This window comes from Glandiceps talaboti, chromosome 6 (assembly GCF_964340395.1).
Source record: "Glandiceps talaboti chromosome 6, keGlaTala1.1, whole genome shotgun sequence".
Lineage (NCBI taxonomy): Eukaryota > Metazoa > Hemichordata > Enteropneusta > Spengelidae > Glandiceps > Glandiceps talaboti.
In genome coordinates, this window is record NC_135554.1 from 24,943,184 (window position 1) to 24,958,935 (window position 15,752).

A 15,752-nucleotide genomic window follows, 5' to 3' on the forward strand; every position below is an offset into this window, starting at 1 on the left:
AATCAAATAGTTGCTATGTAACATCACAAGGCTTATATGACGTCGACCACTGCACGAATAAGGCCAGACAATAAATGTTTCATAACACATCATAATCCCAGGCACATATTCTTGCTGGGCAAAATTACATACATATTTAAATTGTTTATTCACTTGTGCAACCAAAATTGCTATCTTTGTGTCCAATTTGTTTTTAACAAAAGCTGCAGAATAACGCCTCCAGAAACATCCCAACCAAATTTCTGTCCTATTCATCAGATAGTATTTGGGATACCAGTATAAGTTTTAGACCAAAATTGAGATTTTTTTAGAAAGAATATGGTATCAATGATGTGATCATCATGTTATGAATACTTCTTTATCTATATACCCCCTGATGTATGCCCATTAAATTTCAGCCCAATCTGCTAAGTAGTTATAGACTGAAGACTCTTGACCGGATACCGGATACCACATGCCACAGGCCTATAATTAGCCTATCACTCTTGATATCACCATGTCATGAACAATCATTCATTTACACATCCCAAAGAACCATCCCAACCATTTTTGACTCAAATCACACACCTGTTAGGTGATGATTTTGCTTTCAACAATTTCCCTTCTAGACACCCATACCAATAACCCCACCAAATACCAAGGCAATCGTTTGTGGTTTTTAATTTGTCATTTCCACACATACATACATACATACATACATACATACATACATACATACATACATACATACATACATACACACATACTGTTTTTTAAATGTACATACACACATACATACATACACACACATACTGTTTTTTAAATGTACATACACACACACACATACATACATACATACATACATACATACATACATACATACATACATATGTATCCATACATACATACATACATACATACATACATACATACATATGTATCCATACATACATACATACATACATACATTTTCATGCCTATAGCACTACTGAACTACCATAGTGTTCAGTTGTGCTAAAAAAAACATGTAAATCTTTGCATATACTAGTATTCATCTTGTACCCTGTACCCTGTGCAAATACCAAGGCAATCAATCTGTTGTTTTTTCACACACAACACACTGACTGAACTTCAGTCCAGTTGTGAAAAATATCACCAAATTCTTGAAAACATTCTTTTTATTTCTGAGTGAATCCTCTTTGTAAATGTCTTCTAAAAACTTCTTAACGTTAAAAATATTGTTTTGTCACGAACTCCTGAGGGGTTGTGCTCGTCAGTCCATCACTTTTCATGTCTTTTCATATGCTTATCTAAAGCAGTGTCTTTATAGAAACCTTTACCACACTCTTGACATACAAATGCTTTTCCCTGTGTGTGAATTAACATGTGTTCTTTAAGATGACTATTTTGGGTATAACCTTTACCACACTCCTCACATACAAATGGTCTTACATTTGCGTGGATTCTGATGTGATTTTTCAGTGTCTCATGTCGACCAAAACCCCGCCCACACTCTTCACATACAAATGGTTTTTCACTAGTGTGAACCATCATGTGCCTCTTCAGATCAGATTTCTTACAAAATTTGTTACCACACTCTTCACATACAAACGGTTTTTCATTTGTGTGAATTCTCACGTGTCTTTTCAGATCACTCACACCATTAAAGCCCCTGCCGCATTCTTTACAAACAAATTTTCTTTCATTTGCGTGAATCATGATATGTCGCTTCAGATTAAATGTCGCATTATAACTACTACCACATATTTCACAGGGAAACATTTGATCTGTTGAGTGTATTCTCATATGGTTTTTAAAATGGGACTTCCGTGTAAGCCCTTTACCACACTCTTTACATACAAATGGTTTTCTATTGGTGTGGATACTCATGTGTATCTCGAGAGAATTACTTTCTTTAAAACCTTTTCCACATTCTTCACATATAAAGGGTCTTTCACTTGTATGAACTTTCATGTGACTTTCCATTTTACTTCTATATATAAAAACTTTATCACATTCTCTGCAAGGAAATGTCTTTCTAGTCTTGTGGGTTGCCATATGTCTTTGTCGAAGAACCCTACAAACAAACTCTTGACCACATTTACCACACACAAATGGCCTCCCTTTTGAGTGTATAATATGTTTTCTCTGATTAGCAAAACGTTTACCACATCCATTGCATACAAATGGCAAAGAAGCAGAAATATCTTGACCTATTTTCATAGGAAAGGATTCTCCAAGGTCTTGGTCCATGTGTTCATTTACTCCTGTACTTGTAGATCCATTGTTACTGTCTGGATGTCTTTCAGTGTCATGTAGTTGTACAGTTTCATCAGGACAAGGCTGTCCATATCTGGGAGTGTCTTCATTTATTACCTTCCAATAATTCTGCATGGATTCAGTGTCTTGTTCACCTGCTGTAAAGGAATATCCCATCTCTGCTGGCTTTTCCTTTTTAATAGATACACCAAAGAAGATATGTTCCTCTTCTGTCCTTGACTCCATGTCAAATACTTTGACTTTCATTCAATAGTTTATTCCATTAACAAAGTTTATTTTGCCATGATTTGGTGTATTCGCATTTATTTGTGTAATTTGTAAAACTGCATTGTTTATAGTAATATGTTTCTAGTAATTCTGGGTGTATAATCACAGCATGTAACAAAGAATTCAAAATCGGAACAGTTGCGGGGCAAAGTGCTAGATCTAGCACTTCGCCACTTTTTGACAAAGTGCTAGATCTAGCACTTTAGCGAAAACTGACGAAGTGCTAGATCTAGCACTTTGTCAAAAAGTGGCGAAGTGCTAGATCTGGCACTTCAACAAAGAGTGGCAAAGTGTGGCAAAGTGCTAGGTCATCGGTAAATATGTCATGTTATAACTTATACCGGTATTGGACATGTTATTACTCTCAGTGTAAAATGTTACTTCCGGTGTTAGAGTTTGATTTTCCGTATGTTTTGCCAATGCACAAACAAGTTTCTACTTCGTAATTTTTAGTAACGTTCAGTTTTGTACTTTTTCGATGTTCTATGCGGCGAAAACTACAGCACGTGGTCGTTTCCCTTCCACGTTTCGTACTCCTTACAACGGCTTGACACCACTACCAACAACCGCAGACCGCCATTTTGGACAGCTGTCACGTCAAATAACGCAGTCGAAACTACGAACATTTTAATTTTGTTCGGCGTGCGTCACAGACTCCAACTATAGCACGTAGTCGTTTCGGTACCACGTTTCGTACTCTGTACTTGACAACAGCTTGACACCACTACCAACAACCGTAGACCTCCATTTTGACAAATGTTCATGTCAAATACTAGACGCACTCCCATACCGCACTCGAAACTTCGAAGATTTCAGGAAGTAGAAACATTTAGTTCGACGTGCGTCACAGACTTCATACTGCAGATTTAATGGCAGTGACATTTGTAACATTGCATGACAAAGAAATAATATAAAGGAAAACTGAATTTCTTGGGGGGGGGGGGGGTTAGTGTGTGTCTGAGATGCGAGAGCGAAGATTTTTCTTGATCGTTGAACACGAAAATAAAGTCTGGGTGTAAGTTTATATCACGTTCACTGTATTTCTATTGAATAGATTCACTTCTTTCAGTATTATCAGATCGTTAATAGATGATAAAAAATATTGCTATCGAAAACATAAGTGCGAAAACATATTCGTGTGAACAATTTTAATTTCAACCCTTCATTGCTGTTAATATTTTGATAGAAATCTATAGATAACCGCTACTGTTTTGTAAATTCAATATACTTGGTACAGCCAACTTCTTGACTGAAAACAACGACAATAAATAATCCATGACTTCGCCAGATCTCAAGTAAATCATCACGACATTACTGTTTATCGGAATTGTTTTGCATTCCTAGACAATCACCAACTTCAATATCGTCCCTTATGTAATTCCAGTTCGCTCAGAAATTATATCCAATGTGGGAAATAATAATAATAATAATAATAGCCATGGGTAGCGTAGTGTGACGCCGATGATCGTAGAGCAGTAATAAACGTCACTTCGTGAACTGGATTGCATATCATTAACAAAAGTAAGAAATACAGATGACGACCGTTCGAGAAATAGCGATAGGAAATGGTTTATACGAGAAAAATTGCGAAAATAAAGTGCATATTATCAAACTCATCTTTTTAGAATCCAGCATGGCTGCCAAATCCAGGATCCGGGGAAAGAAAGGGGTGTCGGTTTGTTTAAAAACAAACACAATGACCCCTATATTGATTTGTCATTTCAGAGAGATCAACAAAATAAAACTATCCGTTCAAACAGTTTGGAGAAATTTTAAAGATTTTATAGAATAAATGTGTCCCCAGAGGCGCGCTCTACCTCGTGTAAATCACCAGAGTTATGACATGATTTTGCACAATATTCTTGTTCTACTACTTCATAGATTAGAATGAAAATAAGCACACAGGTGATTATACTGAAAGATGGATACTGGATAAAGATTTCAGTGATTTTCAAATTTATTTCAAGACGTTATGATTGATATATCCGCTTTCCCGCTCTAAAATAGACATGGTACAAGAAATACTGAGTGGCTAGTCCTTGTTTACAGAGAAGATTGCAGATTCTGAAGTACAGTCCCACCCACGGGCACTCCCGAGATATGTATGATATCAGAATGTTTCTATCAGAATAAAATACAATGTCGATAATATCGTTGACGTGTTTTAGCCAATTGTATATGAAAGGGGTAAAATAATAACACTTGTTTCTGTGATCGCGCAAGTCCATCCACCGCGAGGTATTGACAAGGCATGTTTGTAAATTGTAACATAACACACAACCCCCGGGACACAACCGTACGTACGGCAACGTGAACTTTCAATCGGCCGTTTTACTCGGCAAACATTTAACAAACTTCAGATAAATCGTGTCGTTGTTACAATCGGCCAAAGATAAGTTTTGGAGTCGATCATGCGCCACACGACCACGTACACGGACTACTGACATGACGCATGTATGTGGATGCGAACGACCACGTTATATCAAGCCGTTGGAGGCGCTTCGTTGTTTACAGTCCCGCACTTCGTTGTTTTCTGGCGAAGTGCTAGATCTAGCACTTCGGCGAAAACTGACGAAGTGCTAGATCTAGCACTTTGTCAAAAAGTGGCGAAGTGCTAGATGTAGCACTTTGCCCCGCAACTGTTCAATTTTGGACCATTTAGCTACCTCATCACAGCCAACGCCGAGACGTTTGGTGACGCTCACACTGTATGTTACGTAATGGATATAATGTAAATGTATTGCATCAGATTTCAGATCTTGTATTAGCACGCAATGTGTCAGCACGCAATAAACACGCAACACGTGGCAAAGTATTGCGATGTTCATGTAAAACTAGAATAACACAACAAGTTCACAACAGAACATGGATATCATGAGCATGCACACATTTGGTAATAAGTATAAGCCGTGAGATTCCTTTTTGTCATGTTTGCTCGTTCTTTAGAAAACTATGATGCATACATACGGTGTAAGGGGTGTGATTTTACGTACTTGGAAAACTGCCCGATGTATTGTTTACGCATACAGCATAGACACGTCTATGGTTTACGTGACCGCTAGCTGTGACCTTACAAAGGCGTTGTCTCTCTAAACCAATCATATTACAGGAGTGGCACTCACTATCCAATCAGCTTACAGTGTCTTCCATATTGTGAAGCCGGTGTTGTTGTTATGGTGTATGCCGTTTCAGTCTCTATATTTTAACGAAAAATCTATTATTTACCGACGATTTTACGCCATCGTATTTTACGTTTACGCCAGTATCATTTATATCTTTAACACTGGGAAATATCAAGGCGGGAGCTTGTACGGAAAGTGGTTAAAACTGTCTCTGCGTCACACCGCTGGCAAGCTGCATTCAGTTTGTTATTGAGCAAGAATCAGCTGACATTTCGCCCACTGTGCACAGTGCTGTGTTAGTCAAGGCCATTTCTTATTCAATCCAGAAGCCTTTGAAGAACGGGTATCTATCCTTAGTTTTGGGTGAGTATCATTATTTTCTGTTGAACATTCGTCTTTCGTAGTAGCATCACAGCAAATAGAGAAAACGTGTGACAGGTGCCGCACATGATATTTCCGTCAGACTCATCACAGATCACTGAATTGTGTCACTAGCACTCATGATGTAAATGTCGTCAGCTGTGCGGAAAATATTTACGACAAGAACTGGAATTGGGCGGATCAAGGAGGCAGTTCTGCGTGTCGCAATAGTAGCTTTGTGTGAGTTTGAATAACATGAATGTTTATGTTAGATATATCATGGATGTATTACTAATACATCCATGGATATATGGAGCGTAACAATTGAAGATTTGCTTGAATGACACCAATTGATATTACCTGATATGGAAGGTCGTTGGCCATTTTTCACTGTTAACATGAAAAGACGATGGGACAGTAATTTTATGAAGATGAAATACATGTTTGTATGTATGATCTCAGGCACTACTTTTAAACGTTTCGTTTCACCAGTCAACTTGTTTTCTTTTCTTTTTTTTTGAGGATAATAAGACTTTTCTAATACAAAGATAATAAATATCCATTCTTTGTATAATTGGCAATATCAGGAAGACTATAAAAAGTAATGTTATTTGTAATACATTTTATTTGACATGCTTAGACAAATGAAATGTGAGATTAAATTATAGATGAATTGTTGGCAAGCTGAGACAGAAAGTAAACCTATTTCTGGTATGACATGGTGACATGTTGACATAAGCTATGAATGGATAATGGTGTAACTACACTCACAGTAGATTGGAGGCTCTGATAACAAGTTTTCCTCAAGTGCTGCACATTCAACCTCAGTGTTTACACTATCTTGATTACAGAAATATCCACATGACCAGGCAAAACTATCACCCACTTTTGTAATCTACCGCAATCAACCAATAGTTTTTGTCTTAGGTTGTCAGTAGCAGGTTTTCCGTAGTAAGTAGTATAATTTGTAGATGGAATTTCTCCTTTCTATGTATGTTAGTTGAAGACTGTTCTGTATAGTCAAGATGCCAGCAGCACAAGACTCCGTTGAGACATCCAGCATGAACGGACTCTCCATCAAAGAAAGTATAATGAATGAGGAAGAAGAATTGAAAGATGAATTTTGTGATCCCGAGAATCCTGTCGTTGTCCGATTTCAAGATGTTAGTGCAGCAGCTTATAAAATTAAAAATGGAATACAGAGAACCCCTTGCCAGGTGAGTAGAATGACATTGTAAAAACTTGGGTACTGTAGATAAAATGTCCTTGGTCCTGACAAATTGATAACACTGACATTTCAAAGTGGATCCTTCATATCATCTGATTTTACTTGTACAAAGTAAATCCAGGAGCTCTAAGCTTTATAGTTGACAGATTGGTATACAACATTCTGAATGATTAGATTTGGAATGAACTGTCACTGCCAAAGTATCAACTTTTTATCAACTTTTTTTTAGACCAAGGACGTTTTTATCTTGCAAATTTGTTATTGTTATATTCTGATTCTAGCAACATGTAGTTTATTTAGTCATTATGATAGCATATCATGGAATCTAAAGACATTTTAAAGGAGGGGAAATTTGGAAGCAAGTTTTAGAGCTGAAAGAGTGACCTTGAGTAAAATATTTGTTTGTCAAATACTTCAGGTCATGAACCTTAGAAGGTTGTTGTTGATTCACAGCTTATATCACTTGACCTTTGATCTGGTTTACATTGGTACTCAGACCACTGCAGACTGCTATGGAAATGTGCCATGGTTGTCTTACTAATACATGTACATCCATTGTTGTTCACAGCTGCAATCAGTCACCTTGTACACATATTATATATTGGTTTAGCAGAGCATGTTCTAAAGAATTACATGTGATGTGTGCTCAATAATTATGACAAAAGTTGTGAATGATTATAGGTTGCATGTACAAAATATATATTGTCCAAAGCCACAGTAAATCATCACCTACATACAAGTCCAGCATATGTTGTACAGAATTACATGTGACATGTGAAGCATAATTATGACCAAAATAGTTGTGTATATAACTTTCAAAGTTTCATGAAAGTATATATCTCTATAAGGCAGTGTAGTGGCTAGGGGGAGGGTACTTTGTTATCAACAATATTACTGTGTTTCTAATATATCTCCATCTGGGCTATTGTCATTGTATCAGCAAATGTAACTACATGTACTATCAAATTCAAAAATTGTTTGTGACAGTGACCATAGACATTCACTCTTCAACCTCTAATTCAGTGACAAAAAAAAAGTGAAATAAAAAAATAGAAACAAAATGGAGCTGTCTACTTGTGACTATAAAACACTGAAGATTACAGATATTTTTTTGTGTATATTTCTCGAATTGAATTTTGACCTAATAATACTGTTAGCATCATTTAAATTGTTAAGAGGTGAAAAGGAATGGATCACTGCATAGACAACAATTAAAATAGCAAAATTTACCAACAAAGGTCAAAGGTCGGATAGTTCCACCTGTCTGTTGTAAAACAAATTGTTGATTTATTAGTAAAGGTATTGGTAGCTGCTATCGCGTTGACCTTTACTATCTTTACTGCAAAGGAAAAAAATGCTTCCTTTGTTGTTTATTTACCATTATTTATCAATACATATGTTTTATTTCTAATATAGAAATCACACATGTCAGGAGTGACAGGGGTGGAGATATTTTTCAAGAAAGAATTTTTACAGTATACTGGCAGGTGAGTGCAAAATGAAAGTTATAATATTCAGGTAAATGTGTTTGTGTTGTGAGGTCAATATCAAAATAAAAAGTTATGTGTTTCACAATAATTACATTGATACATACAAAAGTGTTGGCAATGTGTTATAAAGCTCATGTTTGGTATATACTAGTGTACTGTGTATAGGCACATATTTAGTATTTATAGTATGAGTAGAGTTGATCAGACAGCACAATTTGATTGCTGTCGATTCACTTGTCAAGGTGATAATACCCGGCGTATATTTTAAGATAATGTAAAGAACATGTTATTACAAAAGTAGCAGCTATGTGAGTTTTGAAATATGTAGGTGATATTTTTCATATCAGACAAATTATTGTAAAGTTACAAGTTCAATATTTCTAGAATCATGCTCAAAAAATATTTGTTACAACTGACACTATTACATTTTACAAAGTACAGTCATCAGGCAATGGCAAAACTATTATGTGTCATACATAAATTTTTACAGCAGAAATATTGAAGGGTCACTGAAAGACTGTGCATATCATACACATTTTATATTCCCACGAACAATTTAGATAGATAAGAAACAGGCTTCCCACAGACCACTCGATACAAATATAAACAATACTGCACTCATGCTGACACGCTATAGGTACATGTATGTGTACACATGTCACCATATGGAACCATGCAAGCAGGCTCAAATTCTTGCTAGTTTCAATTTGTAAGTATGTCAAATCTGAATATACAAGTGTGTCACTGTGTATGGTATTGTTTATATTTGTAATGAGTGGTCTGTGGGAAGCCTGTTTCTTATCTACCAGCATCTAAATTGAAAATGTGTATCATACGCACAGTCTTTCGGCGACTCTTAGATATTTCTGCTTTAAATTTAATACTGCACTATGGATAGATAAAGAGAACGCTTTCGACACACTCATGACTCATTCCAAACAAAAATGAAAGTAACATCATTTACAAGTGAAGGCTGGGGCACATACATTATGTTTAATGAAAGTGCATACTAGTGTAATTCTGTGTATCTTATCCACAGTTTTAAAGAAAGGGGAGCAAGGTACACGTTATTGATGTTGCCTGCAGAACAAAAACAACGAGGAGTCATCGCGGCATCTGCTGGGAATCACGCCCTTGCTTTGTCTTATCATGGTCAGGATCTTGGTATTCCAGTCTATGTTGTGATGCCTATCATAGCTCCAATAATGAAAATCAGTTTATGCAAGCAACATGGTGCTAATGTTATTGTCAATGGTGCTGATCTTGGTGAGGTAGGTATCATGGTATATACATAAAGAAATCAAACCATGCAGCAGTAATCCTAAACATTCTGTTGTTTCGCCCTCATCGACCTCCTCTCTGTTGAACGATGTGCCCCGTCATGGCATACCTTACAAACTACAGTACTCCCTGTTTGGCTTATCTCATATTTAAAGACCATGTCGAATTAGGATTAAGATTATGGTGTGAAAAACAGATGTCTGGCAGATGAAAAAGTAAGCCCGAAACAAAGGAATAATTCTATCTTATCCTTATGGTGTTGTTGTTGATGAGATAATACTAATATGAGAACATGGGACTGAAGCATGTGCTTTTAATAGTTGGACATGACACATATAGCCAGTGTCCTGACTGATATCTATTTCCTCGTTTGTCACTACACACGGTTGTAAAGTCCATGATTTAAAAAAGTATGTTTAGGAGATTATGTCAGTATAGATAACAATTAAAAATTCTCTCTCTCTCTACAGTCCAAAAAAATTGCCATGAAACTTGCCAAAGAAAAAAGCCTACAGTATATCAATGGGTAGGTATGATTTTGGTGGATTTTACAAACTTTTTTAATGAACTGTTACATCTTTTTGTACAAATTAATTTTGTACATTTTTGTATTAGTTTATGATAGATAAACACATTTACACTAATGAAATTTCTACTCACAGAGTCAAAATATTTCTTAGAAGTGAATCCCAAATTGTCGCTGACATCATTTTAGCATTGTCAGGGGTTTACTACAATGGACTATGGATGAAATGAGCTTAAAAAGAAACAGCTGGGATCTCCATGCTTGTATCCTGAAATAGCCCATTGTGGTACACCCTGGCATCTGCAAAAATTTGGCATTCACTTCCAAGAAATATTTCGACTCTGCTGTGAATAGAAAGGATTTATAAAGGTTATAACACACAAACAGTTCAAAGTTTTCAGAATTGAGTTTTCAATCTGTCTTGGTTGATGATCCTCATCAGAATGACATAGTCCATAGTTACAGTTGAACACTAGGCAGCAGTATAATCAGCGGTTTGTACAATAATAATTACTATTTTCAAATCACTGTAATTGTTCGTATTTGTGTATTTCAGGTATGATCATCCACACATACTGGCTGGACAGGGTACTATGGGACTAGAGATTGTTGAACAAGTTTCAGATATAGATGCGGTGGTCATACCAGTTGGGGGAGCAGGTTTAATTGCTGGAACAGCCTTAGCAGTCAAGAGTTTGTACCCACATATACAAATTATAGTAAGTAAAATTAGTCAACTCAAGATGTTTCCAAAAAAATGAAAACAAATTTTTCAAATTTAATATAAATTATTTCAATATTTTTTATATAAAGTATTTCAATATTCAGTGCAGTGAATTTGATTTGAAATTTGTGGTATATTGTGTTTCTTATAGGGTGTGGAATCAGAGCGGTGTGCAAGTTTCAAAGCTGCTTTAGAAGAAGGGAGTCCAGTTTACACAAAAGTTCTGTCAACATTGGCTGATGGTAGGTTTCACAGTCTATTACATTAGTGGATTTCTTAGTCATATCAAATAGCTTTGCAGGATTTGGTGTTAAAGACACATTTTAGAATAGGGTGAAATGTAGGTGAGGAAAAACAGTTGTATGGAAGAGCTATAGAAAAAATACTGAACTAAAGAGTGATCCTTATAGCTCCACTGATAAAATAACACTAATGAGAGAGTCAGGGAATGAATCATGGGCCTTTATGCCTGGATTCTATTGATTCCGAATTATGGTTCATTTGTAATTTTTTCAGAAAGAATACTCCCACAACAGCAAGTTTTGATATTTAGAATAAAGTTCAACATTCCTGAGATGAATAATAAATCCAAATTGTGGTCTTCTGGTGGTTGACAATTATTATTCAGTGCAATGGGCAAGGAACTTGTGTTGGAAATTTTCATTATCTCCTCTCTCTTCTTTTTCCTGTAGGTTTGGCAGTTCCTACAGTTGGTGTGAATGCATTTGCTACTGCCAGGCCATTAGTAGACAAGGTAGTCACTGTTAGGTAAGAAGAAATCTTCAACTTTCTTTTTGAGTAGGAAATTTACTCTTCAGCTTTCTTAATCACGACTCGAACTTTTAGATAATTTCACCCATCCAAATGATCCCAAGTATGTTGCCCACACCTAATATTGAATGGACTAGACCCAACTATGCAAAAACACAATAGGGTGATACCAAGTATAGATAATATATAGGTTACAAGATTAGTACTGAAGGTGATTTCTCAGAATGCACATGTACATTTGCACTATTTAAGGATGTGTGAAGTTGGCTCCCGTTTCCTGTTTCCTTATATTCATTTCCTTATTCGCAATTTGGCTGTTGTGCCCATATTTCTCTACTGTAAAGTTGTTAGCTCACAAGACGTCGACAAATTCTGCAACAGCTCACACCAAACACGAGGGAGTGAAACCCTGGCACTTGATTCAGTTGTAAGGGGTGTTAAATGGTGTATGTTTTGATGTATTACTTGCCTGAATGTTATCAAAGTGTTTGTGCTTTTGTGTTTGTACTGTATTGTGTACATGTATATAACTTGTGAATGTACACACTTTTGCACTTCACTTTAATATTTCCTCTGTCATTGCATTGGATTTACAGTGAGGATTACATAGCATTAGCAATTCTTAGACTGATAGAGTTAGAGAAAGCTGTTGTAGAAGGTGCTGGTGCTACAGGTTTAGCTGCCATACTTGGAGGTCGTCTACCAGAATTAAAAGGAAAAAGGTAAGTGAATGTTGCATTTATCAAACTGGTTTACTCAAAGTGTAAATGTTGTATATATATGGTGGAGGATAGCTAAGGTATTAGCTTTGCTGTTGTTTTGAAAAATTCCATGTCATACCCTGTACTCTTCTCCTGCAAGGATAACCTAGCAACAGGTGGTTTATTCATAGTTCATAAACAGTTAGTTAAAAGTGTTATTAGAAATCTTAGAAATTTTTGTGTTAGTAGTACATTTAAGAGTCACACTCCATTTGCACTAATTTCTTGTTACTTTATAATTAGTTAACAAATAGAAGTCTTAGTTTTGATGCTTTTAGTTCTTTGTAAGTACACAAGACCTATTTTCTGAAATATGTTTTCTCGTCCATGTGCTCTTTCCTTAATTTCTGCCTTATATTTCTCTTCCTGGTCAAAACTTTGTCATAGATCCACCCCACCCCCGCCAAATGAAAGATAAAACTCATAGTACTTGAGGGTTATCCTTTAATTGCAATTGTGTAAAGATTGATTGGTCTTTCACTCAATTTGAAATTTTGACCAAATGAGTCAGGATAAAACTGGAGACAAGGATTTGTAACAAGATATCTGTTCGTTCCAGGGTGGTCATTCCTCTATGCGGTGGTAACATTGATACAGCTGTATTAGGGCGATGTATAGAGCGTGGTTTGGCAGCAGATGGTAGACTCTGTAGGTTTATTGTACAAGTCAGTGACAGGCCTGGGGGAATTGCAGAACTCACAAAGATCATTGCAGAGGCAGGTGTCAGGTGAGTCCATTTATATCCTGTCCAGATGGTAAATGTCGAATTTCTAAATAGTAAATCAATCAGTCAATTCATGTGCGAGTCTTCTCCTGTATAGTAGGCTCCTTCAATTAAATACTTTGTTTGCTATCCTTGAATTTCTACCAGGCAGACAGGGAAAAAACAAACATAGAAAGAACCACAATAATCGTGCGCATATTATGTAAAATTCACTTTTCTTTTTTATTCATTTTCTGTTTGTACCTAATTCTACACACTGAAGAAATGCAAATGTCAAAGTAGTCCAAAGTATGTATGTATGTGTGTGTGTGTGTGTATGTATGTATGTATGTATGTATGTATGTATGTATGTATGTATGTATGTATGTATGTATGTAAGCTTGTGTCTGTACTTAAACTCTGTGTTAGAGGTCAGCAGATATTTTCTGTATATGATGAATATTAATAGTGATTTACATATCTTCCAGCTTGAAAGATATATTCCATGAGCGAGCCTGGTTGAAGACTGATATATTCAGTGTACAGGTGAGAGAGACTTTAATTTCCAAAACTGTGTGATAGACGAATTCTCAATTAATTTCTCATTTTATGTGTCCGTTATTTGTCTGATTTGTTCATGTATTTCATAATTTACTTTATCTGTATTTTTACTCACATCAGGTGAAATGTGTGGTAGAAACAAGAGATGAAGAACACGGCAAGGAATTAGAGAAAACACTCCGAGACCGCTACGAACATGTCACCTGGGGACCACATAACTCCTAGGAAAGTGAAACTCGCGTATGTTTGTGATCATTTCTGTGTGAATGGAAAACAGTTACTGTGTCTTCTCATCGAACGTTGCTTTTATACATCTTGCTTACAAGAAATGTGCTGCAATGAAGAATTTACAAAGAGAATGCATGGGATAAAAATAATTAAACCCATTTCCCAGACGGGGTTTACCTGATATCTGTAGTATTTCACTATTTGACATACGGACTTAAGCATAATATTTACATAGGTATAATGATCTTAAGATTTTGAGCACATTAAAGAATGTTAGTCTAAAAGACTTTTCACCCACTGAAATTCTTCTTTTTTTATATTAACTGTATCAATCAATCAGTCAAAATAATTTGTATAGCACCAACATCCAATACAACGTAATGTTCTATGTCACTGAACAGTAACAATACCAGATTGTTGTAAAAGTTAGAAAGCTCCTGCAAACAGATGTGTCATGATATCCTTCTTTATGTAGGATATAAATGTTGTGTGTCTATGTTTTAAAAAGTTCAGATTTGGGGATTACATTATGTCATATGTGGAGTGAAGGTAAATGTAGTCAATGTAGTAGTCTAGGGCTATCCTGCATCAAATCTCTCTATACGTCTAGCTCAATGAGGTCCTGAGGTGAAATTCCAAATTCAACCGAAGTCACCTACAAAGTCAATAACATCGTATGTTAGTTAATCAATCACAGAATTCTGCCCTATGATAAGTTAGTGTTAATTAGGGACAATTATGTAATGTCAAAATAGGGTACATTTGTCAGCTAAGAATGCTACTTATACATTGCTTACATCATTCTAACAGTCGGGAGTAGGGTGGGGTTGAGGGTTTATCATTTGCATGAACAACTTTTGGTTCACGATTTCCCATTGAGTTGGATGGAGTGAAGAGATGATTGAATACTACGTTAGCATGTAGACTATCAATGTAGATATGATGTATAGATAATTACACAATGTTTGTAAATAGTTATTACTAGGTACTAACGACAGTATTTGCCAAGTCAATGTTTTAGGGTATGTGAAACCAAGCAGGTCATGGTCACACTCTTTTAAATATAGTACTAGTATTTCTTAGGATTGGGGATACAGCATTTCAAACTTCATTAACATTGTGGATTTTCATTTTTGTGTTTGACTTTATATCACTATAGATAATTTCATTATGTAACTTTAGCAGACACGTGGTAGGGTAAAATTACAGTGAAAGATAGTTAGGGTCATTTTTTCCCATACTACCAATGCAATTTTGAGACGGGAAAAGGAACTACAGGTGTGTCACAATGCTTTTATCTTGAGGGAGAATGTGTGTGTGTGTGTGTGTGTGTGTGTGTGTGTGTGTGTGTGTGAGAGAGAGAGAGAGAGAGAGACAGACAGACAGACAGACAGACAGACAGACAGACAGACAGACAGACATGTATATGTATGTATAATATGAAGTCTAGCGCTGAGATTGGGTTACAAGA

At 36.0% G+C, this 15,752-nt stretch overlaps 1 protein-coding gene across 1 annotated transcript; it reads left to right on the plus strand.

The window, feature by feature from the left end:
• The first annotated feature begins 5,698 nt into the window (after window positions 1-5,698).
• On the plus strand, window positions 5,699-15,615 carry LOC144436128 (L-threonine ammonia-lyase-like). The gene is made up of 12 exons (XM_078124829.1): window positions 5,699-6,011; window positions 7,009-7,225; window positions 8,653-8,723; window positions 9,766-9,997; window positions 10,478-10,533; window positions 11,090-11,252; window positions 11,409-11,499; window positions 11,950-12,025; window positions 12,625-12,750; window positions 13,349-13,516; window positions 13,981-14,038; window positions 14,174-15,615. The coding sequence occupies exons 2-12, from the start codon at window positions 7,034-7,036 to the stop codon at window positions 14,276-14,278; spliced, it is 1,338 nt and encodes a 445-aa protein (XP_077980955.1). The 5' UTR covers window positions 5,699-6,011; window positions 7,009-7,033; the 3' UTR covers window positions 14,279-15,615.
• Window positions 15,616-15,752: the final 137 nt, after the last annotated feature.

Bases quoted from the DNA above. Each gene is read 5' to 3' on its own strand.
- LOC144436128 (XM_078124829.1), top strand. From the start codon at position 7,034: ATGCCAGCAGCACAAGACTCCGTTGAGACATCCAGCATGAACGGACTC. The intron at 10,534-11,089 runs GTAGGTATGATT...TGTGTATTTCAG, and splicing joins AGCCTACAGTATATCAATGG to GTATGATCATCCACACATAC. The intron at 12,026-12,624 runs GTAAGAAGAAAT...TTGGATTTACAG, and splicing joins GACAAGGTAGTCACTGTTAG to TGAGGATTACATAGCATTAG.